The sequence below is a fragment of the Capricornis sumatraensis genome, chromosome 15, assembly GCF_032405125.1.
Source record: "Capricornis sumatraensis isolate serow.1 chromosome 15, serow.2, whole genome shotgun sequence".
NCBI lineage: Eukaryota > Metazoa > Chordata > Mammalia > Artiodactyla > Bovidae > Capricornis > Capricornis sumatraensis.
In genome coordinates this window covers 78,183,450-78,211,359 of record NC_091083.1, presented here as the reverse complement: position 1 = coordinate 78,211,359, position 27,910 = coordinate 78,183,450, and the positions used below count along the sequence as shown (strand labels likewise).

General features: G+C 49.2%; 1 protein-coding gene across 1 annotated transcript in view; it reads left to right on the top strand.

Moving 5' to 3' along the window:
- The window catches only part of CDH22 (cadherin 22), an 82,874-nt gene that overhangs the window by 15,817 nt on the left and 39,147 nt on the right, over nucleotides 1–27,910 (top strand). Inside the window, exons 3-4 of the mRNA XM_068987664.1 lie at nucleotides 13,633–13,752; nucleotides 24,494–24,661. Coding sequence (XP_068843765.1) covers nucleotides 13,633–13,752; nucleotides 24,494–24,661 — 288 coding nt within the window. The remainder of the gene's footprint in view (nucleotides 1–13,632; nucleotides 13,753–24,493; nucleotides 24,662–27,910) is intronic.

Below are 27,910 nucleotides of genomic sequence, written 5' to 3'. Positions count from 1 at the left end.
TTTTGTATTTATTCATTTATTTGGCTGCATCTTCGCTGTATCACACGGACATTGTGTTGCGGCACAAGGATTCTTTAGTTGTGGCTTAGTTGCTCCAATGCGTGTGGAATTTAGTTCCCCTACCAGGGATTCAATCACATCCTCTGCATTGCAAGGCGGATTCTTAACCACCAGGGAAGTAGGGACATACCGGCCTTCCTTTTTTATAAGAGAACATTTGAACAAGGTTTGAAGGAAACAAGGGAATGGACCAAGGAGCTATGTGAAACTCAGTTCTCAGTTCAGTTGCTCAGTCGTGTCCGACTCTTTGCAACCCCATGGACTGCAGCACACCAGGCCTCCCTGTCCATCACCAACTCCCAGGGCTTGCTCAAACTCATGTCCATTGAGTCGGTGATGCCATCCAACCATCTCATCCTCTGTCCTTCCCCTTCTCCTCCTGCCTTCAATCTTTCCCAGCATCAGGGTCTTTTCCAATGAGTCAGTTCTTCGCATCAGGTAGCCAGAGTATTGGAGTTTCAGCTTCAGCATCAGTCTTTCCAATGAATATTCAGGACTGATTTCCTTTAGGATGGACTGGTTGGATCTCCTTACAGTCCAAGGGACGCTCAAGAGTCTTCTCCAACTCCACAGTTCAAAAGCATCAGTTCTTCGGTGCTCAGTTTTCTTTATAGTCCAACTCTCACATCCATACCTGACTACTGAAAAAACCATACCTGTGACTAGACAGACCTTTGTTGGCAAAGTAATGTCTCTGCTTTTTAATATGCTGTCTAGGTTGGTCCTAGATTTTCTTCCAAGGAGCAAGTGTCTTTTAATTTCATGGCTGCAATCACCATCTGCAGTGATTTTGGAGCCCCCCAGAATAAAGTCTCTCACTGTTTCCACTGTTTCCCCATCTATTTGGCATGAAGTGATGGGACCAGATGCTGTGATCTTAGTTTTCTGAATGTTGAGTTTTAAGCCAACTTTTTCACTCTCTTCTTTCACTTCCATCAAGAAGCTCTTTAGTTCTTCACTTTCTGCCATAAGGGTGGTGTCATCTGCATATCTGAGGTTATTGATATTTCTCCCAGCAATCTTGATTCCAGCTTGTGCTTCATCCAGCCCAGCATTTCTCTTGATGTACTCTGCATATAAGTTGAATAAGCAGGGTGACAATATACAGCCTTGACATACTTCTTTCCCGATTTGGAACTAGTCTATTGTTCCATGTCCAATTCTAACTGTTGCTTCTTGACTTCCTACTTTTGCATTCCAGTCCCCTATAATGAAAAGGACATCTGTTTTGGGTGTTGTAGGTCTTCATAGAACCGTTTAACTTCAGCTTCTTCAGCATTACTGGTCGGGGCATAGACTTGGATTACTGTGATACTTAATGGTTTGCCTTGAAAACGAACAGAGATAATTCTGTCATTTTTGAGACTGCATCCAAGTACTGCATTTCAGACTCTTTTGTTGACTATGAGGGCTACTCCATTTCTTCTAAGGGATTCTTGCCCACAGTAGTAGGTATAATGGTCATCTGAGTTAAATTCACCCATTCCAGTCCATTTTAGTTCACTGATTCCTAAAATGTCGATGTTGCCATCTCCTGTTTGACCACTTCCAATTTGCCTTGAATCATGGACCTAACATTCCAGATTCCTATGCAATATTGCTCTTTACAGCATCGGACTTTATTTCCATCACCAGTCACATCCACAGCTGGGTACTGTTTTTGCTTTGGCTCCATTTCTTCATTCTTTCTGGAGTTATTTCTCCACTGATCTCCAGTAGCATATTGGGCACCTACTGACCTGAGAGTTCCTCTTTCAGTGTCCTATCTTTTTGCCTTTTCATACTGTTCATGGGGTTCTCAAGGCAAGAATACTGAAGTGGTTTGCCATTCCCTTCTCCAGTGGACCACGTTTTGTCAAAACTCACCTCCTTGACCCGTCTGTCTTGGGTGGCTGTGGCATGGCTCATAGTTTCACTGAGTTAGACAAGGCTAAGGTCCTTGTGACCAGATTGGTTAGTTTTCTGTGATTGTGGTTTTCATTCTGTCTGCCCTCTGACGGATAAGGATAAGCTTATGTGGAAGCTTCCTGATGGGAGAGACTGACTGAGGGGGAAGCTGGGTCTTGTTCTGATGGGTGGGACCATGCTCACTAAAGCTTTAATCCAACTTTCTGTTGATGGGCAGGGCTGTGTTCCCTCCCTGTTGTTTGCCCTGAGGCCAAACCATGGTGGAGGTAATGAAGATAATGGTGACCTCCTTCAGAAGGTCCCATGCACACACTGCTGCACTCAGTGCCCCTGATCCTGCCGCAGGCCACCACCGACCCACGCCTCCGCTGGAGACTTGTGGTCACTCACAGGCAAGTCTGGGTCAGTCTCTTGTGGGGTCACTGCTCCTTTCTCCTGGGTCCTGGTGCACACAAGGTTTTGTTTGTGCCCTCTAAGAGTATGTTTCCCAGTCCAGTGTAAGTTCTGGCAGCTCTATGGTGGGTTAATGACGACCTCCTCCGAGAGGGCTTATGCCATACCCAGGTCTGCTGCACCCAAAGCCCCTGCCCCTGCGGCAGGCCACTGCTGACCCGTATCTCTGCAGGAGACACTCAAACACAGTTCTGGCTCAGTCTCTGTGGGGTCTCTGGGTCCTGGTATGCACAAAGTTTGTTTGAGCCCTCCGAGTGTCTCTGGCGGATATGGGGTTTGATTCTAAATGTGATTTTGCCCCTCCTACCGTCTTGCTGGGGCTTCTCTTTTGCTGTTGGACGTGGGGTATCTATTTTTTTTTGGTGGGATCCAACATTCTCCTGTCGATGGTTGTTCAGCAGCGACTTGTAATTTTGGAATTCTCACAGAAGAAGATGAGCACATGTCCTTCTACTCCACCATCTTGGTGAGGTTCATGTGAAACAGTGGTTTTCAAAGTTTATTGTACATCCAAGTTACTTGGAGGACTTGTTAAAGCACGGAAGGCTCCCCTCTACTCCCAGGGTTTCTGATTCAGTGTTAGTTGCTCAGTCATGTCCCACTCTTTGCAACTCCCATGGACTATAGCTCGCCAGGCTTCTCTGTCCATGGGATTCTCTAGGCAAGAATCCTGGAGTGGGTTGCGATTCCCTTCTCCAGGGGACCTTCCCAACCCAGGGTTGGAACCTGGGTCTCCTGCATGGCAGGCAGAGTCTTTACCATCTGAGCCACTGGTTCCCCAGCACATCTGGGCTGTTAGAAATGTTGGCATTTTTAACAGAGATGCTGTCAAAGCTGATGCTGATGCTGCTGGTTCCGGGGACACTTGAAGAACCAACTAAGCCTGCACCACAACTAAAGAATTCTTGCACTGCAACAAAAGATCCGCAAAAACTAAGCTAGAGAAAGAATGTTCCAGGAAGAGGAAACAGTGAAGGCAAAGGTCCTAAGGCATAATGTGTTTTATCATGTTTGAGGAATAGCAAGGAAGTTGGTGTGGCTGAAAAGAGGAGTAAAGGAAGGGGAGAGGGTCCAAGGAGGTCAGAAGAGATACCAGAAGCTTGAGCACATAGGACTTTTGTAGCCGCTGAAAGCTTTGTGGTTATGCTTCGAGTAAGATGGGGCGAGGGGTGGGGAGAGGAGTTCTATGATCCAGCACAGATTTTTAAAAGATGATTTGTTGGCTGAAACTAAGCTATAGGGGTTAAAGGTGAAAGTAGGGGGATCAGTGAGGAGACACCTATAATTGGGACAGGAGGTAATGGTGATTTGGATTCTGGATGTATGTTGAATGCAGACCAACAGGGTTTGTGAGAGATTGGATGAGGGGAGTGAGAGAGAGAGAAGACAAGGATGAGGCTGAAGTTTTTGACCTGAGCAAGTGGATGGATGGAACTGCTATTGCTGAGCTGGGAAATGCTCCAGGAAGAGCAAATTTGCAGCACAAAATTAAGAGTTCCTTATTGGACATGTTTAGATTGAGATGTCTACTAGAAATCCAAGTGGAGTTGTCAAGGGGACAGTTAGATCTCTAAGTCGGGAGGTCAAAAGCAAAATGAGGGCTAGCGTTACCACTTTGGAAGTCATCTGCAACGTGAGAATTTAAAGCTTGAGGCTGGGTGAAATCAACAAAGGAGTGAGTTTTGGTATGGAAGAGTTAGACTAGATAATCTCCTGATGTTGGGGGTTCCAGATCCCTTATGTAGGCTGGCAGAACCTGACCAGTGGACAGCAAGGGAATTTCACAGGGCTCCCATGCCCAGTTCAACCCCACCTACTTATTAATGCCAACTATGTGTAAGACAAAATCCTTGGGACTACTGAAGATACAGAAATGAGAAGTTCAATCCAGCACACATCTATTACCCACTACTTTATTCTGGGCACTGCTGGGGATGTAAAGATAAGTAATTGAATTAAATCCACAAATGTTTATTAGCACCCGTTATATACAAGGCCTTCAGTGTACTTGGGTCTGTAGGAGTTGCAAAGATGAGTCACCCAACTAAGCAAACATTTATTAGTACTTTATATATATATATATGTGTGTGTGTGTGTATATATATATATATATATATCCCGAGTGGGATAGAAAAAATAAGCAGTTGCTTTAATTCAGTAAATACATAATAGTTCCTACTACGTATGTGGTCCTTCGCTAGGTATGTGAGGATGCAAAGATAAGCAAGATACTGCCATTCAAAATGTTAGCAGGTCAGTTTCATCTCTGGTGCCAACTCTGATCAACTGGTCGTAGGGCTGTGTTGAGAAGGTGTCTGAGGTCTCATTCAGGCTTAGCAGAAAAGAATGCCACAATCGATTAGTGATGTCTGCTGGGAGCAAAGGAAGGCGACTATGGAGGCACATATGCCATAGGATTGGCATTGCTGGACCATGAGATTGGGACTCAACAGACTGTGGAAACGGATAGGGGCCCTGCCACAGCCGCTTTCCCTTGTATTGCAATCCCTCTGTGAGCAGCATCTTTAATAGATGGAAAAAGACTCTTTTGTAGTACAGTCTGCACTTCTCGGGACATCCACTAAATAATAGCTATCAGCCAACACTGTTTTCACAAAGCTATTTCCCTTTATTCTCACAGTCCTGGGGAATAAGCAGGGCAGGTATTACTGTCCTCATTTTACCAATGAGGAGATAAATGCGGAGAGAGATAAAGTAACTTACCTGAGGTTCCATAGTAAGAGCTGGAGCCAGAACCGGCTCCAAATCCTGGATCCAGAACCTAAGCTACTTGTCTCAGTAGGCATGAGAAACAGTCACAGCCATCTCTTTAGTGTGCACAGGACTTTAGAGCTTACAAAGCACTTTCACACCCCTAATCTCATTTCATCTTCCCAGGAACTCTCTTGGGTTAAGTGTAGATACCCTCATTTTACAGCTGAGGAAACTGAGGCCCAAGAGGGGAGGGAGAAATAAAATTGGGAGAACATACTCTCTGATTGCCAGGGCCCGTGCTTGAGAGGACGGTGGCAGAGAAGAGAGGAGGAAGGCAGGGGGCAGTGTGCTCCCCAGAGGTCCTGTTTGGGGAGGGCAGGGCAGGCTGGGACCCTCTGACTGTTTCACCTGCTGCTGGAGAGAGTGTGGCTCAACAGCCCTCAGGCCCAAGCCAGGAATCAATTGCTGGCCTCTGCAGAGACACATTCTAAAGATGTTTTTAATTAAAGTCCAGGAAGATCTATATGTGCAATATCTCCTTGCCTAGCAACGGCACTGGCTCTCACCACCCAGGATGGGGAGAAACGGGGCAGGAGGTTTCTGGTGGAGAGAGGTGGCAGAGAGGAGCACAGGCCCTGGCTTCACTTCGTTCTCTGTCTTTTCCATCAACAAACCCCTCAGCAAACACAAGCAGCCCCTCTCTACCAGGCCCGGTGCCCACGCATCAATGAGCACAAAGGTGGCAAATGTGGCACCCTACCCTCAAGGGCCTACCACATAGTAGGTGCTCTGGATATCTTGGGCAACTGAATAGAACTGAATACGCCAAAAATGTTTGCTTTCTGCAACTGGCCGAGGGATGCTACAGCAGAAACTTAGAATGTTGCTGCCCCGAATAAACGAGGTGACCAGACTACTCCACGAAGGGACCCATTTAAATGGGGAGAGGATGGAAGAGTCAATGGGACTCAATTTGGAACAAAAGAAGAATCCCCTTTCTCAGGGGGATAGATGAGACACACACACACACACACACACACACACACACACACACACACAAGTGTTGCCTGCCTGGGTGAGTCCATGGCAACCTCTTTCTGTCCCCGTCTCTGTCTCTCTCTCTTGATATATATATATGTCTATGTATATCTGCCTCTTTGACCATCATCTCTCTTTCTCTATTCTAATTTCTCCCTATGTATCAGGGTACCTCTGTTTTTGTCACTTTCTCTCTGTCCATCTGTCTGCATCTCTGTCTCTTGTTTCTCGGCCTCTGACCCACTTTCTTACCCCATCTCTGTATGCCGCCTTCTCTGTCCCTTGTCTCTTGACCTGCTTCCTCCCCCCCCCCTTTCTTCTGACCCCCCTTTCCATGCAGCCACTTTCCTACATCTCCTGTGTATCATTCATCTATATTAGGCTGCCCTGATTGGGCAGCCGGAAGTGGAGTTGAGGCCAGTGCAGTGAGCCGGCATTGTAAGTGATGAGCAAAGAGGGAGTTGATAGGGGCGGGGGGCGGTGGTAAGAGGGGGAGTGTGAGAAGGGACTTGTTTCCTGTGTAATCTGAATGTTCCCAGGGACTCGACAAGTGGTTTTTAATTTTTAATAGAAAGCATTCCATGCAGTTCTAGCAGCAGCAGGGGGTGGGACTCATTTTTCATAAATGTTTGAGAAGCTAAATGTGAGCCAAGGGTTTCCCCGGGCCCAGCAGGGTAGCAGAGGGAGGTAGGGAAGACACAGGATGATAATAATTACAAATATCTTCATAATAATGACACTTGGTCACCTCGGTTGAGGACTCTGTTCTTTTCCAAAGGGTTTCATCTCTTTCATCTCATCAAGGGGTCTCCCTCACCCAGGATACAGGAAGCATAAAGTGTTATCTCCATTTTACAGAAGGGGAACTCAGGCCCAGTCAGGTTGGGTAGTTGTCCCATAGCCACACAGAGAGCCAAGGACAGGGCTGGAATGAGAACTTGTCTTCAACCCCTGACCTCCACTCCACATGGCACCACTTTTTCCCTGAGCAGCTTGGGGTTCTGGGGCCCATGTTTGGGCCTCAGTTGGATTTCATAAACAGCAGTGGTTAAAGGGAGAAGAGAAAGTGTTCTGACTTGGGAGCCAGAGCATAGATTCTAGTTCTGGACCCATGATAAACCATGTCAGAGCCACCCAGATAAACTAGAAATGAAGAGTGTGCAAGCCCCTTCCTTCCTGATACTGGTGCCCAGGAGTCTCCCACTCAGGGGCAAAGATAGCCCCAGAGATCTTCTGACCATATAGAGAGAAGAGAAAGGAATAAACTCTTATTGAGCACTTACTAAATGCTTGGCTTTACCAGCCTCTTAAATCCATCATCTCTAATCCCCATAACATCTCTGAGAGGCAGAGTGTGACCCTCTAACTTATCAGTGAGGAAAAAGGTCAAGCAAGGGAAAGACGTGATTGAGGGCACAGAGTGAGGAAGTGGTGGGATTTGAACCCAGGACTTTCTGATGCTGAAGTCCCATGTCTCCATGAAGCTGCGAGGGGCATCTCTTTGTAGGAGTGTCCAACTTCTCATGCTGATTTGGTGGCTTGTGTCATACTTGCTGCTTCCTTTTGCATGTCAGTCTCAGTGCAAGCACAGCGAGTTCAGGAGGGTGACATGCTGGCTACGGAGATGTGGGTTGGAGTCCTTTCCTGCCACTTACTAGTGACTTCACCTGGGGAAACGCACTGAGTCTCTCTGTGACTCTGTTTCCCCATCAGTTCAATCTGGGGTTGCATGTAGGGCATCAGTTCTCAGTCTGGAATGCACTTTAGAATCACTGTTGGAGCTTTTAAAATACGCTTGCCTGTGCTCCACCCCCAAGGGAGTGCTATTAAATTAATCTAGGTTGGGGCTCAACATCAGTTTTATTTTAAAACTCCTAAGAGATTCTAATGTACAGCCAGGTTGAGAACCACTGGTTTCTGTGCCCCCCAAGGAGCAGCCTTTCCATATCCAACATTCTACACGGAGCCCTGGAGTTCTGAGATCCTGTTTACACAGGAATCCTTTGGGGAATACTTCCTACAGTTCAGTTCAGTTCAGTTCAGTCGCTCAGTCGTGTCCGACTCTTTGCGACCCCATGAATCGCAGCACACCAGGCCTCCCTGTCCATCACCATCTCCCGGAGTTCACTTGGACTCACGTCCATTGAGTCCGTGATGCCATCCAGTCATCTCATCCTCTGTCGTCCCCTTCTCCTCCTGCCTCCAATCCCTCCCAGCATCAGAGTCTTTTCCAATGAGTCAACTCTTCACATGAGGTGGCCAAAGTACTGGAGTTTCAGCTTTAGCATCGTTCCTTCCAAAGAAATCCCAGGGTTGATCTCCTTCAGAATGGACTGGTTGGATCTCCCTGCAGTCCAAGGGACTCTCAAGAGTCTTCTCCAACACCACACTTCAAAAGCATCAATTCTTCGGTGCTCAGCCTTCTTCACAGTCCAACTCTCACATCCATACATGACCACTGGAAAAACCATAGCCTTGACTAGACGGACCTTAGTTGGCAAAGTAATGTCTCTGCTTTTGAATATACTATCTAGGTTGGTCATAACTTTCCTTCCAAGGAGTAAGCGTCTTTTAATTTCATGGCTGCAGTCACCATCTGCAGTGATTTTGGAGCCCAGACAAATAAAGTCTGACACTTTTTCCACTGTTTCCTCATCTATTTCCCATGAAGTGATGGGACCGGATGCCATGATCTTCGTTTTCTGAATGTTGAGCTTTAAGCCAACCTTTTTGCTCTCCTCTTTCACTTTCATCAAGAGGCTTTTTAGCTCCTCTTCACTGTCTGCCATAAGGGTGGTGTCATCTGCATATCTGAGGTGATTGATATTTCTCCCGGCAATCTTGATTCCAGCTTGTGTTTCTTCCAGTCCAGTGTTTCTCATGATGTACTCTGCATAGAAGTTAGATAAGCAGGGTTACAATATACAGCCTTGACGTACTCCTTTTCCTATTTGGAACCAGTCTGTTGTTCCATGTCCAGTTCGAACTGTGGCTGCCTGACCTGCATACAGGTTTCTCAAGAGGCAGGTTCGGTGGTCTGGTATTCCCATCTCTTTCAGAACTTTCCACAGTTTATTGTGATCCACACAGTCAAAGGCTTTGGCATAGTCAATAAAGCAGAAATAGATGTTTTTCTGGAACTCTCTTGCTTTTTCCATGATCCAGCGGATGTTGGCAATTTGATCTCTGGTTCTTCTGCCTTTTCTAAAACCAGCTTGAACATCAGGGAGTTCACGGTTCACGTATTGCTGAAGCCTGGCTTGGAGAATGTTGAGCATTACTTTATTAGCATGTGAAATGAGTGCAATTGTGTGGTAGTTTGAGCATTCTTTTGCATTGCCTTTCTTTGGAATTGGAATGAAGACTAACCTTTTCCAGTCCTGTGGCCACTGCTGAGTTTTCCAAATTTTCTGGCATATTGAGTGCAGCACTTTCACAGCATCATCTTTCAGGATTTGAAACAGCTCAACTGGAATTCCATCACCTCCACTAGCTTTGTTCGTAGTGATGCTTTCTAAGGCCCACTTGACCTCACATTCCAAGATGTCTGGCTCTAGATTAGTGATCACATCATCATGATTATCTGGGTCGTGAAGATCGTTTTTGTACAGTTCTTCCGTGTATTCTTGCCACCTCTTCTTAATATCTTCTGCTTCTGTTAGGTCCCTACCATTTCTGTCCTTTATCGAGCCCATCTTTGCATGAAATGTTCCCTTGGTATCTCTAATTTTCTTAAAGAGATCTCTAGTCTTCCCCATTCTGTTGTTTTCCTCTATTTCTTTGCATTGCTCCCTGAAGAAGGCTTTCTTATCTCTTCCTGCTATTCTTTGGAACTCTGCATTCAGATGCTTACGTCAGTCTGGAATTAGGCCCTTAACCTCATTTAGCAGAAGGGCTGGGGGCAGCACCACGGACAGCAAATGGCTCAATCTAGCCAATCCCAGCCCTGCTTCTGAAAGTCTGGGCTTGAACTAAATGCCAGGGAGGGAGAATCCTGAATCCAGTTCCTTGCTCTCCTCCTGCTCTCTTTCTCCCCTTTCTTTGACTCTTCTCTCACTTGCCTATCTACTTCTACTCCTATTGATCCCCAGCCTACTACCTTATAAGGCAAGATACATGTGTGTTTTGACATCAGATTGACCTGGGTTTGAAACTTGCCTCTCCTATTTCCCTGCCAGATGAATTTAGCCAGGCACTGTCTCAGCTGTTGAACAAGGAAATCTATTTGAGTTCTCACAATGGTCCTGAGTACCCCCATTTCACAGATGATGAAGTTGAGACAAAAGGGGTTCTTTGTTAAACTGCACTCAGCCTCCATTTCCTTACCTGCAAAGTAGAAATCTTAATAGAGCTTACTTCAAGTCTCTATTATGTGAATTCCATGAGAGACTATGCATAAAGGGCTTATTATAACACGTAGTACAAGGTAGTCATTTAATAAACCTAATCTATCATTATCATTGAAGACATTTATGTAATAATGGGTTTCATTATTATTCATTATTAATTTACATTGTCACCCTTCGCTGTGCATAACAGTTTCCTCATCTGTAAAATGGAAATGGTGCAGGAGTATACTGAAGTTGGCTTGTATCAGCTCATGAGAGCCAAATATTGATTTTCAGGAGTTTCATAAGCCACTTGATATCACATTGGTAGTTTGAAATTGGCCATGGTGAGAGTATTTACACCGTAGAAATCAGCAAACACTACAAAGCAGGGCATTTATGCCCACCCCTCTGCCCCCCAGAGCCAATGGTTAAACATTTGCCAGCATGTCACTGCATCTACCTCATCAAGTTGGCATGAGGACTGAAGGAGAGAAGAGCCATGATGGTGCACTGTAAAATGCAATCTGCTAAACTTAGGGGGATGGCACAAAGTTGTTCTACAGCATCCACAAATCTGGCACCCATTTGTCTGCTGACTCTGGGGAGCTGCTGACTTGTGAAGGAGGTGGGAGGGAGTGTGGGGCCTGGGGAACGAGGGGTGAATCACTGACCCTTCACCATCCCCATGCATCCGCATTAACTGTAATGGCTGCAATAAAGAACCCCAGATTGGGAAAATGATTCCATCATCCCTGCGGGAGTCCCTGGGATACAGCCAGGGAGAGAGAGAGAGAGCTCAGCCATGTCCCTTGGGAGTCACTCAACCCAGCATTGTGTCTTGCCCGGGGGGTGGGGGCAACATGCAGAGGAGAGTGACAGGGAGATCCTCTCTCATAACAGTTACAGCAGCCACTATTTATTGAGCACCCACCATGAGCCTGACGCTGTATGTATCGTCTCTCATTTCAGCATGTCTGTGAGGGAGGCTTGATTGTGCCATTGTATACAAGCATGCAGTGCCTCCTGAGAAGACAGCAACAACCTGCGTTTATTGAGTTCTTAGCGTGGGGGTAGGCGCTGTCCTTGCTGCTGAATACGGAAATCTATTTGAATTCTGAAATCGATCCCAGGAGTCTGGTGGTACTCTCACCCTCATTTCACAAAGGAGGAAATTTAGGCAAAAATGGGATTCATGACAGTCCCAAGGTCAAACTGCTAAGAAGTGGCAGAGCCACTGACTGTGATTCAGTACACCAGGCCACCATCCAGAGTCACCGTGTGTGTCTGTGCTGACTCTGGCTTCCAGAGGACTTTGACCTTAGAGAGTCCTGGGTTCAAGTCCCACCACTTCGTCACTCTGTGTCCCCATTCAGGTCTTTTCCCCTGTTTGACCTCTTTCCCCACCTGTAATTTAGAGAGGTCCACTCTGCCTTTCAGAGACGCTATGAGAATTAGAGATAATGGATTTAAGTGGCTGGTGAAGCTAGGCATGCTGTGAGTGCTCAGTAGCATCTATTACTCTCTCTTCTCTCTGTTTAAGAGGAGGGGCCTGGGATCATGCCCTGGCCCTGAATAGAAGACCCCTGGTTACCTAGCATCAAGAGGGAGGGGGCTTGCCCAAACCTCTTCCTCTCAGCTTCTCCAGGCAACTCTGACATGGTTGATGCGGAGCTGGAGCCGCCAAAAGAGAGAGGCGCATTGCAGGGCCAGTTTAGGAAGCTGGGAGGGGGGGGACACGGAGAGGGAAATGAGAAATGCAAAAGAGTGAAAAATAAATACATGTGTCTGTCTGGAATGATCGAGGGCCCCAGGCTGGAGGCGGGAGAGGCGGGCGGCAGTCTGGGCTCAGCAGAATTGCTGCAGTAGCACTTCCAGAGCCTTACTCATTAGCCAGGCAGTGAACTGGCTGCACCCCCCAGCATGCCACCCCGCTGGCCCAGAGAACCCAGCCCACCAGGAGGGCTCTACTTGGAACCTTATCAGGGCACCCAGAAGGGGACATCTGCTTGAAGTGATGCCTGAGTCTCATCCCCCTTGGGTCCCATCCCAAGCCTTCATGATTCCCTCTTGGGTCTTATCCCCACCTCTCTGGCAAGGTTCTGATGGACCACTCAGCTTAGCCCATCCCTCCATTCAACCCCTCCCCCACCCCTTCCATCATCCTCACCCTGTCCAGCCTCACGTCCCAAGCTCTGCTTTCGTCAAATTGAACATGATGTCAAATTAGAGCCATCTCTGGGACAGGCCGAGAGAAGCTCCCAGTTTAATGAGGCAGCGTCGAAAATCAATAACTTAATTGCCGCTGTTTGATGGACTTTTATCCAATTTATACTCTCCCCAGCAGCCTACGTGCAGAGCATGAGGAAAAGTGTGTGTATTGGGACTGGGGACTGTCTGGACACCGGCGGGGAGGAGCGAGGAGGGCACCAAGGACCACAGCCAACTACTTCCCAAAGCAAGAGCTGGGTGCTACTGTTCTTTTGCCTGGGGGCCAAGAGACACTGGCCGCTGAGTCTCAGTAAACTTGGTTGTCCTTCTGCATTGACCTCCGTACATGCCCCCTCCACGGTGGGGATGGGAGTATAGAGGGTGGGAGGAAGAAGGCAGAATTTCCTTGAGAAATCAGGACGGGCTGGGATGGGTACAAAGACCCCTGCTTTGGGAGTAAAATGCAGCGTTTCCAGTCTCAGCTCTAACTCTGACTGTGCGGACCTTAACTGGTGAAATTAACCATTTCCACCACCACTGAGAGAAGGCTCTGAGCCTGTTCATTGTGCACTGGGAGTTTAAAATGCGTTCCATCATGAACAAGAACCAGGATTGTCCCCATTTTGCTGGTGAGGAAACTGAGATTCCGAGAGGCTCTCTTCTCTCGCCAGAGTCCTGCGGCTGGGAAAGGAGATTTGAATCCAGATCTGGCTCCATGGTCCTGCTCGTGCTACTGGGAAGGCCCCCAGATCTGGAAGCAGGTTGGGGCTTAATGTGGACAAGGGGACTGTGAAGGGATTGGCTTCAGTGACCTCCAGCCTCAGTCTCCTTTCCCAGCTTCTTGTGGGTGGGGAGAGGTGGAGAGAACGAGCACAGCGGCGCCAGCTGACCTCCGTCTCGCTTGTTCCCCCGGGCCCAGGCACATCGGTGATGCAGGTGATGGCCTCGGATGCGGATGACCCCACGTATGGCAGCAGTGCTCGACTGGTGTACAGCGTGCTGGATGGCGAGCATCACTTCACCGTGGACCCCAAGACCGGTGAGGGGCGGGGCCAGTCCAAGGGGCGGGGCCATAGGCGGGGCAGGGGCGGAGTGGGCGGGGCCAGAGAGGAGGACGGCCTTCTGCTCTCAGCCTTCCAACCAACAGTGCTGAGGTTAGGACAGGATACCGAAGCATCTCGCTGGATCCAGGAGACCCCAGAGTAGCAGAGAGGGAGGGCAGCCAGGCAAGAAGAGAGGACAGAGCAGTAGAGGGATAAATGGAGTGGGGGCACCTACAAGCCTGGCACGGAAACCAAAAGGCGGGAGGCAACCACTATGGGGCTCCTGAAAAGACGGCAGAGATCTGAACTCAGTGGCCCCCCACCTTGGCCTAGGAACTAAACTGGGCAGACGCGTCCGCAGTCCATACGAGTCGGCCATAGTCATAAGTGTAGCTGGGGGCCGACAGGTAGCGGGGGACAGCAGTGGGCCTGTGCAAGGCACATTTTCGGCAGTTGTGAAACCTCTGTTCAAGTGACAGTTGTTAAGGATCTGATGGGAAGACAGAAGCCAAGACCTTTAGGGAAGGTCTTGGCTTACTGCTTTCCCCACCACCAGCAAGCAGTGCTGCAGTACCCCTCCCCACTGTCCACTGCTTCACTCACTCTGAGGCTAGAACCTGAGTACATCCCCGGGTGGGGGAGCGGCTTGCCGGAGTGGCACAGACGATAGAAGGAGGAGGCTCAGAGAGGTGAACTGGTTCACTTGAGGTCCCACAGCTGGCTGTGGCTGCCGATGCCAATAGCAGTGCCCTCAGTGTCCCTGGGACTAGAGAAGGCAGGGGTTGAGACATCAGACACTGCCGAATGCTTATCGAAAGTCACCATGGGGCTCCTAGTCCAGTGGGGGCAGGGGTACAGGCGTCTGCTTGGGCAATTAGGATGCCAGTTTCTTGGAGGCAGTGGTAGCAATCTCCAAAGGATAAAGTGCTGGCCAGACCAACATGCAGAGAAGGGCATTCCAGGCAGAGGGCATGGGGCAGGCAAAACTGGGAGGAAGAGAACAGCCTGAGGCGTACGGGGAATTGTAAACAACTCAGGCCTGGGGAAGAGGCTTGTGGAGAGGTGACGTGGAGAGGCTGGCTGGGGCCTGGCTGCGTCGCGTGCAAGGCAAGCAAAGCACTTGGATTTTATTCTAAGGGCAGTGAGGCGGGAGGGTGTTTGATAGATTTGAGATTGGGATATTGTGTGTATGTGAGTTCGTTTTGTTTAGGGGGAGGGTTCCAGTCTATAATCACATGCTCTTACACATAATATCTGCATTACTTTTTTTCTTTGCAAAACTAATACATTTTAGAAAACATTCAAACGTGAAAGGAATGTTTTTAAAAAGAGAGGAAGGAAGAGCACTCTCACCCTGAGAAGTTGCAACCCCAAAGGGAGCCACGTGGTGTATATATCCTATGAGACCTTGAACTCATTCACTTGAGAAATATATATATTTTAAATAGATGATACATTTCAAGATTCGAAAAGTCCAAATTTGGGAGCTTCCCTGGTGTCTCAGAGGTAAAGAATCTGCCTGCCAGTTTAGGAGACACAGGTTTGATCCCTGGTCTGGGAAGATCCCGCATGACACGGAGCGACTAAGCCCATGTACCACAACCCACAGCTGCTGAGCCCGTGTGCCTAGAGCCTGAGCTCAAAAGCAAGAGAAGCCACAGCAGTGAGAAGCCCACATCCCACTAGAGAGAAGCCCCCACTTACCGCAACTAGAGCAAGCCCACACACAGCAACGAAGACCCAGCACAGCCCCCAAAATGTCCAAATTTGTATTTAATGGAAATTTTTCATCCCTTCTAGTCCCCCAGATACCTGGTCTGTATCCCTAAAGCAACCAATGTAATTTTCTTGTGTATCTTTCCAGCTATTCTATGCATGTACAAGAAAGTAGGTACATGTATTTGTTTGTTTTTTCACACAAATGGTAGCTATAAACACACACTATACACACTGCTTGCCTTTTTCACTTAACAATACATCTTGCAGATTATCCCATATCAGCACATAAAGAGCTTCCTCATTCTTTTATTTAACAGCTGTTGTGGATACACTGAAATTTATTTCACCAGTCCCCTCTTGATGGACACTTACGCTGTTTCCAATCTTTTCCTACAACCAACAATGCTACAGTGAATAACCTCATACATATATCATTTTGTGCTTGTGTGAGTGTATCTGCAGGATAATTTTCGGGAAGTGGAAAAGCTGGGTCAAAGAGCATGTGCTTTTGGAATCAGGATAGATAATGCCGAAATGTACCAGATTACACTTGCGAAGAGCCGCCTAGGAGAGAGCCTGTTTCCCCTCCCCCTTGCCAACCCTGTGGGTTCATTGATGACTTTAAAGCAGGAAAGTGACATGCTCAGGTTTTCATTTTAACAAGATCCCTCGGGCTGCCCTTGTATAGCATGGCTCAGAAGCAAGCACTGAATTCAGGGACACCCAGGAGCCTGGGGTGCCAGCAGAGAGCCCCAAAGGACAAAAGTCAAAGCCTGCGCCCTTTCTCAGCGCCCACCCAGACTCCTTAACTTGCTGCATCTGTTGGGGGCCAGATATGATTTGGGATTGCTAGCGAAGATTCGTGGAGATGCTGAGGAGGGAGAATGAGGGGTGACAGTGAGATCCTGCAAAGGGTGAACCTTAGAGACCTGGGTGAATGCACAGGACTAGATTAAGGAAGGGATCTGGGCTTTCCTAACATCGGCACCTGGGATGGAAAGGGGCACCATCTACCAAAACAGAAGGATGAGTGTGGCTTAAGAAAACTGTTGAGGGGCAGAGGAATTACTGAGTATGCTTCAGGATCTGGTACAGAGCTATTTAATTCGATTTTAACTCTGTTGGCTTTAAGATGAGAGGAGGGAAGAATCGTCTAGAATGGGCCATCTGAAATATGGGCGTAAAGCTCCAAGAGTGCTTGGGACTCTGAGCTTTGGCTTCCCTATGTGCACAAGAGAAATAATAATACTCCTATCACGTGACTGCTGGGAGGGTCCAATAGGAGAATTCATTCATTCATTCACCAGCTCTTTATGGAATGCCTGTGGATGTCCTGCTGTCTCCAGGCCCTAAGAAGGCAGCAATAGGCAAACCCAAGACTCTACCCTCACGGAGCTTTTAAGTAGGAAATACAGAAAACAAGCACACAAACATGCAACATAATGTTGAGTAGCAGTGAGTGCTAGGAAGACACCTAAGCAGGATAAGAGAGTAGACTTAGATGAGGAAATCAGGACAGACCTTTCTGGGGAGGTGACATTGGGGCTGAGCCTTGAATGAAAGTGAAGGGGTCGGCCACCTGGTATCTGGGACAGAAGATGCAGGCCAGGGGACAGTGAGGGTGTGATGGGCTCAGTGCAATCCCTGGGGATGATGGGGATGCAACCTTCATGCCTTCAGCCTGAGAGTTCATCAGCTTTAAGGTGGGGATGAAAAGGCAGGACAGAGAAATAAGGGCAGGGCCAGGACCGAGTCTGGGAGGTGACAGGGGTGGGCAGATGAAGCATCAGACTCCAAGAGAATGAGGAGGATGGTCAGGTTCTAAGAAAGAGCATCCCCCCCGCTGCAGAGAGTTGGGAGGAAGGTGGCAAGTAGGAGGCCGTGGAGCCTGGGAGGGCAGGAACAGTTCTCAAGAAGCTCGAAAGTGGGCACGGGGCAAGGCAAGTGGAGAAACACAAACGGGGTCCTTGTTTTCAGGATCCTTCAACTTCCATAGTCTGAAAGGGTCTTTGTGGAGGTATTGCCGAGGAGGGACTCGATGTTTCCTCCCCGAGCCTTCGGCCCCACGGTAGGAGCCGCCCTGGTGCCATTTCCAGCCCCAGCTCCATTTCCCCAGCCAGGAATATTCCGCTGATGCGGGTCTATATTTAGCAGCCGCGGCGAGGTACAGTCTGTTCTCGCTGTGCAGATAGCAGGGAGCAGAGCCGGAACGGGGCCTGAGAGGAAGGTGTAAGGGAAGGGAGGGGGCGGGGCGCCACGAGGCCCGTGCCAGAGGAGGAATTAGCGTGTGTGTTTTAAAGGCCAGGCCTGCCAGCAGACCCCCCACTGGGAAAACAGGGATGGCATTTGCGGGGCTAATGAGGCGTCACTTGGGCTCCAGGGCCCCTTCTGCTGCATTTGGAGGGGACCGCGGGGGCGGGGAGGATAACAGCTGGAACTGGGGGCGTCGGGTGAGGACGAGGCTGTGGGGAGCCGGGGCCAGGTTCTCATTACCAGCCCCCGCCCGGCCACCATCCCAGCAAGAATAGAAAGCCTCTGGCTCTCAGAGACTTCAAGATCTCTGCTGAACGTTCTTAGCTGAGCCAGAAACACTGGCTTCCTGAAGAGGGAATGGCACTCGCGCTTCTAAGTGCCAGGTCCCACATCCCGGGGGTCAGGGTGATGTACTGGATCTGGTTTCTGCCGTCATGGGCTTTTGTTCCAACAGAGAAGCCAGATACAGATAGACAACTACACCCAGGCTGCGAGAGGCAGGCAGAGGGTCTATGGTTGTAGGTCCGTAAATCAGAATGTTTATCGAACACATGCTATGTGCTGGAATATATAGATAAGATGATGAACAAGGCCACTGTGGGTCTCAGCCCTTGTGGAACTGATTTATGGGGTCCACAACCCAGGGCTTGGGGAGGGGGAATCCTCAAGGCATCTCCAAAATGTGGGGCCTGCTGCTGAAGCTTTGTCTCATTTAACCCACGTAAGAGCCCTTTCCACTGAGTAGTCCCATTGTACAGAATCGGAAACTGAGGCTCAGAGAGAGTTAAGAACTTGCCCAAGGTCAGATAACATATAAATGGTGGAAAGAGGGCTTGAACCTGTATCAATCTGACTCTAAAGTCCCTCATTTTTGTGCTGCTTCTTATCTGACTCTGTGTGGCCTTGGGACATGATGGCCCCTCAGTAAGGCCCTGATAAATGAGTGAGTGAATGAATTTTCAGAGCCAGATTTTTCTTCAGTAGTTTTATGTATTCGTTTATTTTTGGCTGTGCTGGGTCTTCGCTGCTGTGCAGGCTCTGCTCTAGTCGCGGAGAGTGGTGGCTTCTCTCACTGTGGTGTGCAGGCTTCTCATTGTGGTGGTTTCTCTTGTTGTGGAGCATGGACTGTAGGGTGTACAGGCTTCAGTAGTTGCAACTCACAGACTTAGTTGCTCCTTGGCCTGTGGGATCTTCCCACACCAGGGATCGAACCTGTGTCTCCTGCATTGGCGGGCAGACTCTTTACCACTAAGCCACCAAGGAAACTCAGAGGCAGATAGTTTAAGAGCTGATTTGAGAATTTTGCCTCAGACTCTCAGGTGGACACCAGCCTCCAGGATGCTTCTCCCCAAACTGGGGGTAGAAAGGGGTGTGAAATAGAGCAGATTGCAAAATATGGCATCAAGTCCTCCCATCCCTGAATCGGCCTCCTAGTAAAGTAACTTCAGCTCTTCCCATCGAGGGGGGAGGAGGGGTCTATTTCCCTGCCCCTTGAATCTGGGCCACCTTACGACTTGCCTCGGCCAGTGGAATGTAGCAGAAGTGATGTTCTGCAGATTCCTAGGTTAGATCTTAAGAGACCTTGCAGCTTTCATGCTTCTCTCCTGGAACACGGTCCTGAGATCATGGTTTAAGGAAGCCAGCCCAGCCCACAGGAGGATGAAAGAAGGCCTGGTGAACAGCCAGGATCAACTGCCCAGCATGTATCAATACATGAGGCCATCTTGGACCTTCCAGCCAGATGGCCCTCCAGTGAAACGCAGCTACAGGAGTGAGCCCAGAAGAGGAACGGGCTGGGGAATCTTGATTTCTCTGTTAGCTATCTACCGCTATGTGACAAACTGTCCCCAAACATGGTGGCTTAAAACAGCAACAATTTATTATTTGTCACGATTCTGTGGGTTGGCTGAGCCGTTATTTTGCTGGGGTCACTCACATAGCAACAGTCAGCTGGCAGGTCAGCTAGGACAGCTGTGGCCTTTCACTTTGCGTTTCTTCACGGCACAGTGGTCTCAGGGTTCCAAGGAGACAAGCCCTGGCACACAAGGGTTTATCAACTATCTCTGCTTCTGTCACACTTGCTGATGTCCTGTTGGCCAAAGCAAGTCCCATGGCCGAGGCTGGAGTCAGCATGGGAGAGGCTGACCCAAGGTGTGGATCCCAGCAGGCGTGGTTCCTCGGGAGCTATCACCATAGCAACCTGTTATTGGGTGTGGCCCGGGGGGACAGGGTCCAGAGGACAGCATGGCTTTAGGGTACCCACCTCCTAGTTGTCCAGAGAGGGCACCTGTTCACACACTCAGCACGGCTTCATGACCCATTTCTAGGGATGAAGACTTACGTGTCCCCAGTTCCTCTGGAGTCAGAAGTGACAGGGACAGCAAGGAGGCCAGTCACATAAGCATGGCACCTCACCCACAGCATAGATCTCAGTCAGACCCCTGCTCCCAGCCCCACTCAGAGCTGGGGTCACTGAGCTTTAGGTCCACAAGCTTATCCATGCACAGTGGCCCCATCACCAGACTCCACATCAGTGAGATCCTAGACATAAATGACAAAGCTTAGCCCATAGATTTCCTTGGTGGCTCAGATGGTAACGCGTCTGCCTACAATGTGGGAGACCTAGGTTCAATCCCTGGGTAGGGAAGATCTCCTGGAGAAGGAAATGGCAACCCACTCGTGTTCTTTTTTTTTTTTTAATTGGAGGCTAATTACTTTACAATACTGTGGTGGTTTTGGCCATACATTCACATGAATCAGCCATGGGTGTACTGTGTTCCCCATCCTGAACCCCCCTCCCACCTCCCTCCCCATCCCATCCCTCAGGGTCATCCCAGTGCACCAGCCCTGAGCACCCTGTCTCATGCATCGAACCTGGACCGGCAATCTGTTTCACATATGGTAATATACACGTTTCAATGCTATTTTCTCAAATCATCCCATCCTCGCCTTCTCCCACAGAGTCCAAAAGTCTGTTCTTTACATCTGTGTCTCTTTTGCTGTCTCACATATAGGGTCATCGTTACCATCTTTCTAAATTCCATATATATGCGTTAATACACTGTATTGGTGTTTTTCTTTCTGACTTACTTCACTCTGTATAATAGGCTCCAGCTTCATCCACCTGATTAGAACTGATTCAAATGCATTCTTTTTAATAGCTGACTAATATTCCATTATGTATATGTACCACTGCTTTCTTATCCATTCATCTGCCAATGGACATCTAGGTTGCTTCCATGTCCTGGCTATTGTGCTGTGATGAACATTGGAGTACACGTGTCTCTTTCAATTCTGGTTTCCTTGGTCTGTATGCCCAGCAGTGGGATTGCTGGGTCATATGGCAGTTCTAGTTCCAGTTTTTTAAGGAATCTCCACACTGTTCTCCATAGTGGCTGTACTAGTTTGCCTTCCCACCAACAGTGTAAGAGGGTTCCTTTTTCTCCGCACCCTCTCCAGCATTTATTGTTTGTAGACTTTTTGATAGCAGCCATTCTGACTGCCGTGAGATGGTACCTCATTGTGGTTTTGATTTGCATTTTTCTAATAATGACACTCCAGTAGTCTTGCCCGGAAAATCCCATGGATGGAGGAGCCTGGTGGGCTACAGTCTGTGGGGTCACAAAGAGTCGGACACGACTGAGCGACTTCACTTTCACTTTTTCTTTAGCCCATCTTAAGTGCTCGACTGGCCCACCCCTCAGCCCGCCCCTCTGCCTGGCTCACGCAGGGAGCCCCCCACCATGTCTCTGGCCCGTGATCACTCCCCTGTCAGTCCATCTGTCAGCCCTCTCCTTTCGGCCCTCCCACCTTCTTTCTCCACCCCTCCCTGTCCGTCTGCCTCTCTGGCGTCCCTGGGGAGGTCTGTTCACGCTGCCCTTGCTGATCTTGGCCTTGCTTTCTTCTTTCTTTTGGTTTCTCTCCAGGCCTCTGTCTCTCCATGGGTCTCCCTTTCCCTCTCCTGCCCTCCGTTCCTTTCTTCTGTGCCTCGAGTACGTGGCGCTCTCTGTCTCTTTCCGCTCTGACCTCTCAGACTCCTCTCTGTCTGTCTCTCTCTCCTTCCCTCTCTGCCACCTTCATCCTCCTCCCTCTCTTCTCTCTTCCCTTCCTGCTCTTTCCTTCCTCCAGCCCTTCAGGGTAGAGGACACACAAGGGCACCTTCCCAGTACGGCCCCTGCCATCCTGGACTTGGGTCCTGCCCTAATTCCCAGAAGGGACTCCTCTAACAGTCCCAGTATTGAGGTCCAGCACCAGGGAGATGGGGCAAGGAGCCCAGTGCATGACTGGAAGCGTGGCTTGCCTGATTAGGACGGAGATGAGCAAGGGCTCTCTCAGGAGCTGAGACAGAAGCACAGCATCACTCTATCAGAGGCCTGCACTCTCCCCTTGTACCTGAGGGTGGGTGGGGTGGGGGATACCAGGCTGGCTGGGCAGGGGCCCTCCTTCCTTACTGAGGTCCGGCAGAGCCGTCCACAGCATGGGCTCCGGCCCCAGAAAGCCTGCTGGAATCCTGACTGGGCACTTTCTCCGTGTGCGACCGTGGGCCAGTACTTAACCTGTCTGTGTCTCCATGTCCTCATCTGTAAACTGGGTATAATCACAGCACCATCCTCATAGAGCTGATGAGAAATTTAAATAAGGCAGTTCCCTTAAGGTGCTGAGAACCATGGCAAGCACAGGAAAATGCACATCCATGTCAGTTATCGCTGTTACTGTCACATGCAGTTCTCATGAGATGAAACTCTGCACCAATTTTGCCCCCCAGGGACCATTTGCCAATGTCTGGAACTGTAGCTGGGAGGGGAGGGGCGCTACTACCAGCATCTCGTGGATGGAATTATCCTGCCCGAGATGTCCACGGTGCCAGTTGGGGAAATCCTGCTCTTTGGGGAGGTATTTGATGGTCCCATTTTATAAATGACGAAACTGAGGTCCAGAGAGGTGAGGGGTTTTGCTCAAGATCACCTGGTCAACAAATAGCAGATCTGGGATTTATCCCAAGTTCGTCTGCTTCCAAGTCTCCCCTGCCCTTGGAAAGATCAGTCCAGGCCAAGGGGAAGTCAGGAGGGAGCTTATTGAGGAGTCTTGAAGGCCGCTGATAGAAGGCCTCCATGACCCCTGATTAGACAGACCGCACTTTCCGTTATCTCCATGGGATCCCACAAAAGCAGGCACACCCCCTAGAGGCACCACCTCTGGCTCCCCCAGTCACACAAACACACACACACACACACACACACACACACTATAGCCTCTCCTCCCGTTCCATTGCCTTTATTGGCGGCTAGGGGCTGTCTGGGGACATCAGGAGGGAGAGATTGGGTTTTATGGGGCGCATCGTGGGGCTGCTGGTGCGTGACTCCACCTGGTGCTCAGGCCCTGGGCACCACCTGCCACCACCTGGCGCTCACAGGTTGAAGTGGGTCAGGGGTGGGGGGGCTCTGACTGGTTCATCAACTCCCCCCTCCCGCCTGATCTCCCACCGTATAAACGTGTGAAGTCCAGCCTTCCCCTGCTCAGAATTCATCTTGCAGCCACCCCCTCCTGCTGCCCCTCTGCCTGCTTCCATTAACAGTTTGAAGGATTGTCTGATCAGCAATTAGCTGGTGCCTGGACAGAGAATCTGGGGCCGGGCCCTGGAGGAAAGGGCTGGGGTCCCCAGGGCTGGGGAATGACTTAATCGTGGAGGGTGTATGTGTGTGTGTGAGAATAAGTGTGTGCTAGTAGCTATGTGCTATGCCTGTGCATGTGACCTCATAGGTGTTACCTGTGTATTTATATATTAATAGTACGTCTAAGTGTGTGAGACATATCAGTGTTTATGTGCGGGCGAGTGTGACTCCATCGTGAGTGTGTTTGAGGGTGGCCGTCAGGCCGGTTCACTCAGTTAAACATTCACCAAGCTGCCACGCTGGGGCTGGCTCCGGGCTGAGTGATACCGACCCAGAGATGAATCAGACAGGCCAGGCTCACCCAGAAAATGTCGGGATTCCCCCTCATATGGGGAAACTGAGACCCTGAAAGTGGGATCGGAGGCTCAAGGGAGAGTCACACAGTGCCTGATTCTAGGCCCTACGCCTCTTTTTAGTAAACGAAACAGTCCATATTCTGTTGCTTTGGGGTTGAATGTGAGTGTGTGAATATGCATGTATGTGTGTGAGTGTGTGGATGTATGTTAACATGTCTGTATATAACGTGTGTGTTTATGTGTACAAGTGGATGGGAAGGTGTATGTTTTAAAGTATATGTGCATGTGACTGGGCTTCCCCAGTGGCTCAGCGGTAAAGAATCCGCCTACAATGCAGAAGACGTGGGTTTGATCCCTGGTCTAGGAAGATCCCCTGGAGAAGGAAATGGCAACCCACTCCAGTATTCTTGCCTGGAAAATCCCATGGACAGAAGAGCCTGGCAGGCTACAGTCCACGGGGTCGCAAAGAATTAGACACGAACTAAGCAACTGAAGACACACGCGTGCATGCATCTGATGTGTGTGAGAGAGTAGTGTGTGTGTGAGGGTATGTGTGTGTGGAGTGCTGAGTGTGAGTTATCTGTGAGCCGATCTGTATAAGCATGCGTGTGTGTGTGTGTGTGTGTGTGTGTGTGTGTGTGCTGAGCCCCACACCTACACGGTGGTCGGATCAGTGTCTTCTGCATCCGCAACTCCCCTCCTGAACTTGAATGAACCTGGCCTCTGCCTTGGGAGGGGTCTCTGTATCAGTTGGCAGCTGGCAAGGGGCATCCCTGGCCTCAACCCCCCACCCACAGGTGTGATCCGGACGGCCGTGCCCGACCTTGACCGCGAGAGCCAGGAACGCTACGAGGTGGTGATCCAGGCCACAGACATGGCGGGCCAGCTGGGTGGCCTCTCCGGCTCCACGACCGTCACCATCGTGGTCACTGATGTCAACGACAACCCGCCCCGCTTCCCGCAGAGTGAGTGAGGCCTTCCCAGAGGGAGCAGTGGGTCTGTGTGTCTGTCTGGTCATCCCTCCCGGCCACTCTCTGACCTCAAGCTGCCCTGCAGCCTTCTCACCATAGAGGGACTCCCCAGTCTGTCCATCTGTCTATTCATCCAAGTCACCACAACCCCCTCCCCCCTCCAATCTTACTTTTTGCAAGAGACAGCCCCAACGTTGTCTGACTTTCCATACATCCATGTAGCACACTTACCACCCCTCCCCGTGCCTTGCTTCTGGCCAAGAGTGAGCCCCTGTCTGTCCAACCACTCCGGCTGGTCCTTGCACACACCCCTGTCATGCTTATTATGTGTGATCTGCTACTGATCTGAGCTTCAAAGGCACGCTGGGGATGGAGGGACAGACACAGGGTCTTTTAGACATACAGACAGAGGCTGCAGCCATGCCCAGGGGCACCTATCATTTGTGCATAGAAATGCCAGGGTCTGGAGCGACAGGTGTTTTCCTTCTCCTCTGAGCCTGGAGGACTCTGTGCTTCTGAACTGGGGGAGAGTGCTTTCCACTCTCTGCCTCCCCAGGCACAGCAGAGTGGGGGTGTCTTCTCTGGCCCAGTCCCTGCCCCCTCCCGTCAGCCCGGCCAGCCCCTCCGTCCCAGGTTCAGACGAGAAGGCTGTGCCCAGGAAGCCGCTGAAGCTGGCAGAGACTAACTGCTGTGGGGAGCCTGGCTGATCCCTATCGGGCGAGTCATTACTTGAGGCCTGCTGCTCACATTAGGCCCTGCCACAGGGGACTGACCCCTGAGAGATAAGGGAATCCAATCCCTTAGCTGAGAGCACATCGCAGCCTAAGCGCCTCAGTCCAGACGCCAAGCGGGGTGGGCAGGGCTCCCCATCTTTGCTGTTCCCCGGGGAACCCGGTCCAGTAGCCGCCCTCAGCCACTCCCCCAGCCCAGCCCCACTCACTTGATGGGGAAGCTTCAAAACCCCTGTGAAGGGGTGGGGGCCACCCAGTTTTCTGTGTGCCAGGCTGTGTGCCAGCCCTGAGCTGGAAGGGGTGGGGCAGAAGAGAGGCCAGGGCCCCTGGAAGACTCTTATTTATTCATTCATGTATTTTTTCTTTTTTTTTTTAACCTTTTCATTTTATACTGGAGTGTAGCCAATCAACAATGTTGTGACAGTTTCAGGCAGACAGCAAAGGGACTCAGCCATACATATCCATGTATCCATTCTCCCCCCAACTCCCCTCCCAACCAGGCTGCCACATGACATTGAGCAGAGTTCCCTGCGCTGTACAGCAGGACCCTGTTGGTCATCCATTTTTAACATACAGCCGTGTTGCTCATCTATTCTTTCTTTATTTCTTTATTGGGAAATACAGCACACAGACAGAAATGCATAAAATATAAATGTCTAGTTCAGCACATAATTACGAAACAAACATTCTTGTAACCACCGACCAGGACCCAGAAGCTGCCACAAGTCCTTTCTTGATGATAACTTCTCCCCTTACCTTTTCCTCCAGAGTTAACCACCACCCACTTTCATGACCATCATCTCTTTGCTTTTCTTTTTCTTTTTTATCAAAGTATAGTTGGTGGATAATAGGGGCTTCCATGGTGGCTCAGATGGTAAAGAATCTGCCTGCAATGCAGGAGACCTGAATTCAGTCCCTGGGTGGGGAAGATCCCCTGGAGAAGGGAATGGCAACCCCCTCCAGTATCCTTGCCTGGAAAATTCCATGGACAGAGGAGCCTGGCTGGCTACTGTGCATGGGATCCCAAAGAGTTGGACGTGACTGAGCAACTAACACTTTCACTTTCTTTGATGTATAATATTATGTAAATTATAGGTGTACAATACAGTGATTCATAATTTTTAAAGGTTTACTCCATTTATAGTTATAACTAATTATAAATTAGTTGCTATATTCCCCATGTTGTACAATATATTCTTGTAGTTTTTTAAACCTAATAATTTGTACCTCTCAATCTCCTCCTACATTGCCCCTGCCCACTTCCCTCTTCCTGCTAGCAACCATTAATTTGTTCTCTATATCTGTGAATCTGTTTCTTTTTTAAATATTCTTTAGATTATATATATATAAGTGATATCATACAGTATTCATCTTTGTCTGACTTATATGACTTACCATAATGCCCTCCAAGTCCATCTTGCTGCAAGTGGTAAAATTTCACTTTTTTATGGCTAAGTAGTATTCCATTATATATAAGTATGCATATATACCACCTCTTCCTTATCCAGTCCTTTAGGGTTGATTCACCCATATAGGCATCATCTAACATTATAGTTTAATTTTATAAGTTTTTAAACCTTATCTAAATGGAAGCTCACAATACAAATGATTCATCTTGCTTTTTTATCTCCCCAAATTAGGTTTGTGAAATCACATGGCATTGCTTCTAGCTATAATGTATTCATTTTCAGTGCTGTATAGTATTCCATGATTTATCTATTCTCCTGCCAATGGACATTTACGTGGTTTCCAGTCTGAGGCTATTATAGAGGACACCACTTTGAACATGGTTGTATGCTTCCTACTGCTGTTTTGCATGCAATTTCATTCGTCTACAGAGGAGCAGAATAAACTCATCTTCAACTTTACTAAATAAAGCCACATTGTTTTCCCCCATGAAGAAATGCATGTGTCCATCATACCATACCCTCACTGATTCTTGGTACTGTCAGATTTCTTTCATTTGTGTTAATCTAGTGAGTGTATGGAGAAGGCAATGGCACCCCACTCCAGTACTCTTCCCTGGAAAATCCCATGGACGGAGGAGCCTGGTAGGATGTAGTCCACAGGGTTGCACAGAGTCGGACATGACTGAGCGACTTTCCTTTCACTTTTCACTTTCATGCATTGGAGAAGGAAATGGCAACCCACTCCAGTGTTCTTGCCTGGAGAATCCCAGGGATGGGGGAGCCTGGTGGGCTTCCATCTATGGGGTCGCACAGAGTCAGACACGACTGAAGCAACTCAGCAGCAGCAGCAGCAGTGAGTGTATACTAGTAACTCACGCTGCTTTTCATTCATTCACTCACTAGTCACTCAAACATTTCATTTATGTGACAGCCTGGTGTTCTGCCAGGCACCATGAATGCCTGATGAATAAGAGATGTGGTCCCTGCCTTGCAGGAGCTCACAGCCCAGAGGGAGGGAGAAGAGAGAAGGAGAGAGAATAAACAGAAAATCATAGGGAAATGCAGTAATCCTTACAATAGGATAAGCTTGGGGGCCCTGGACA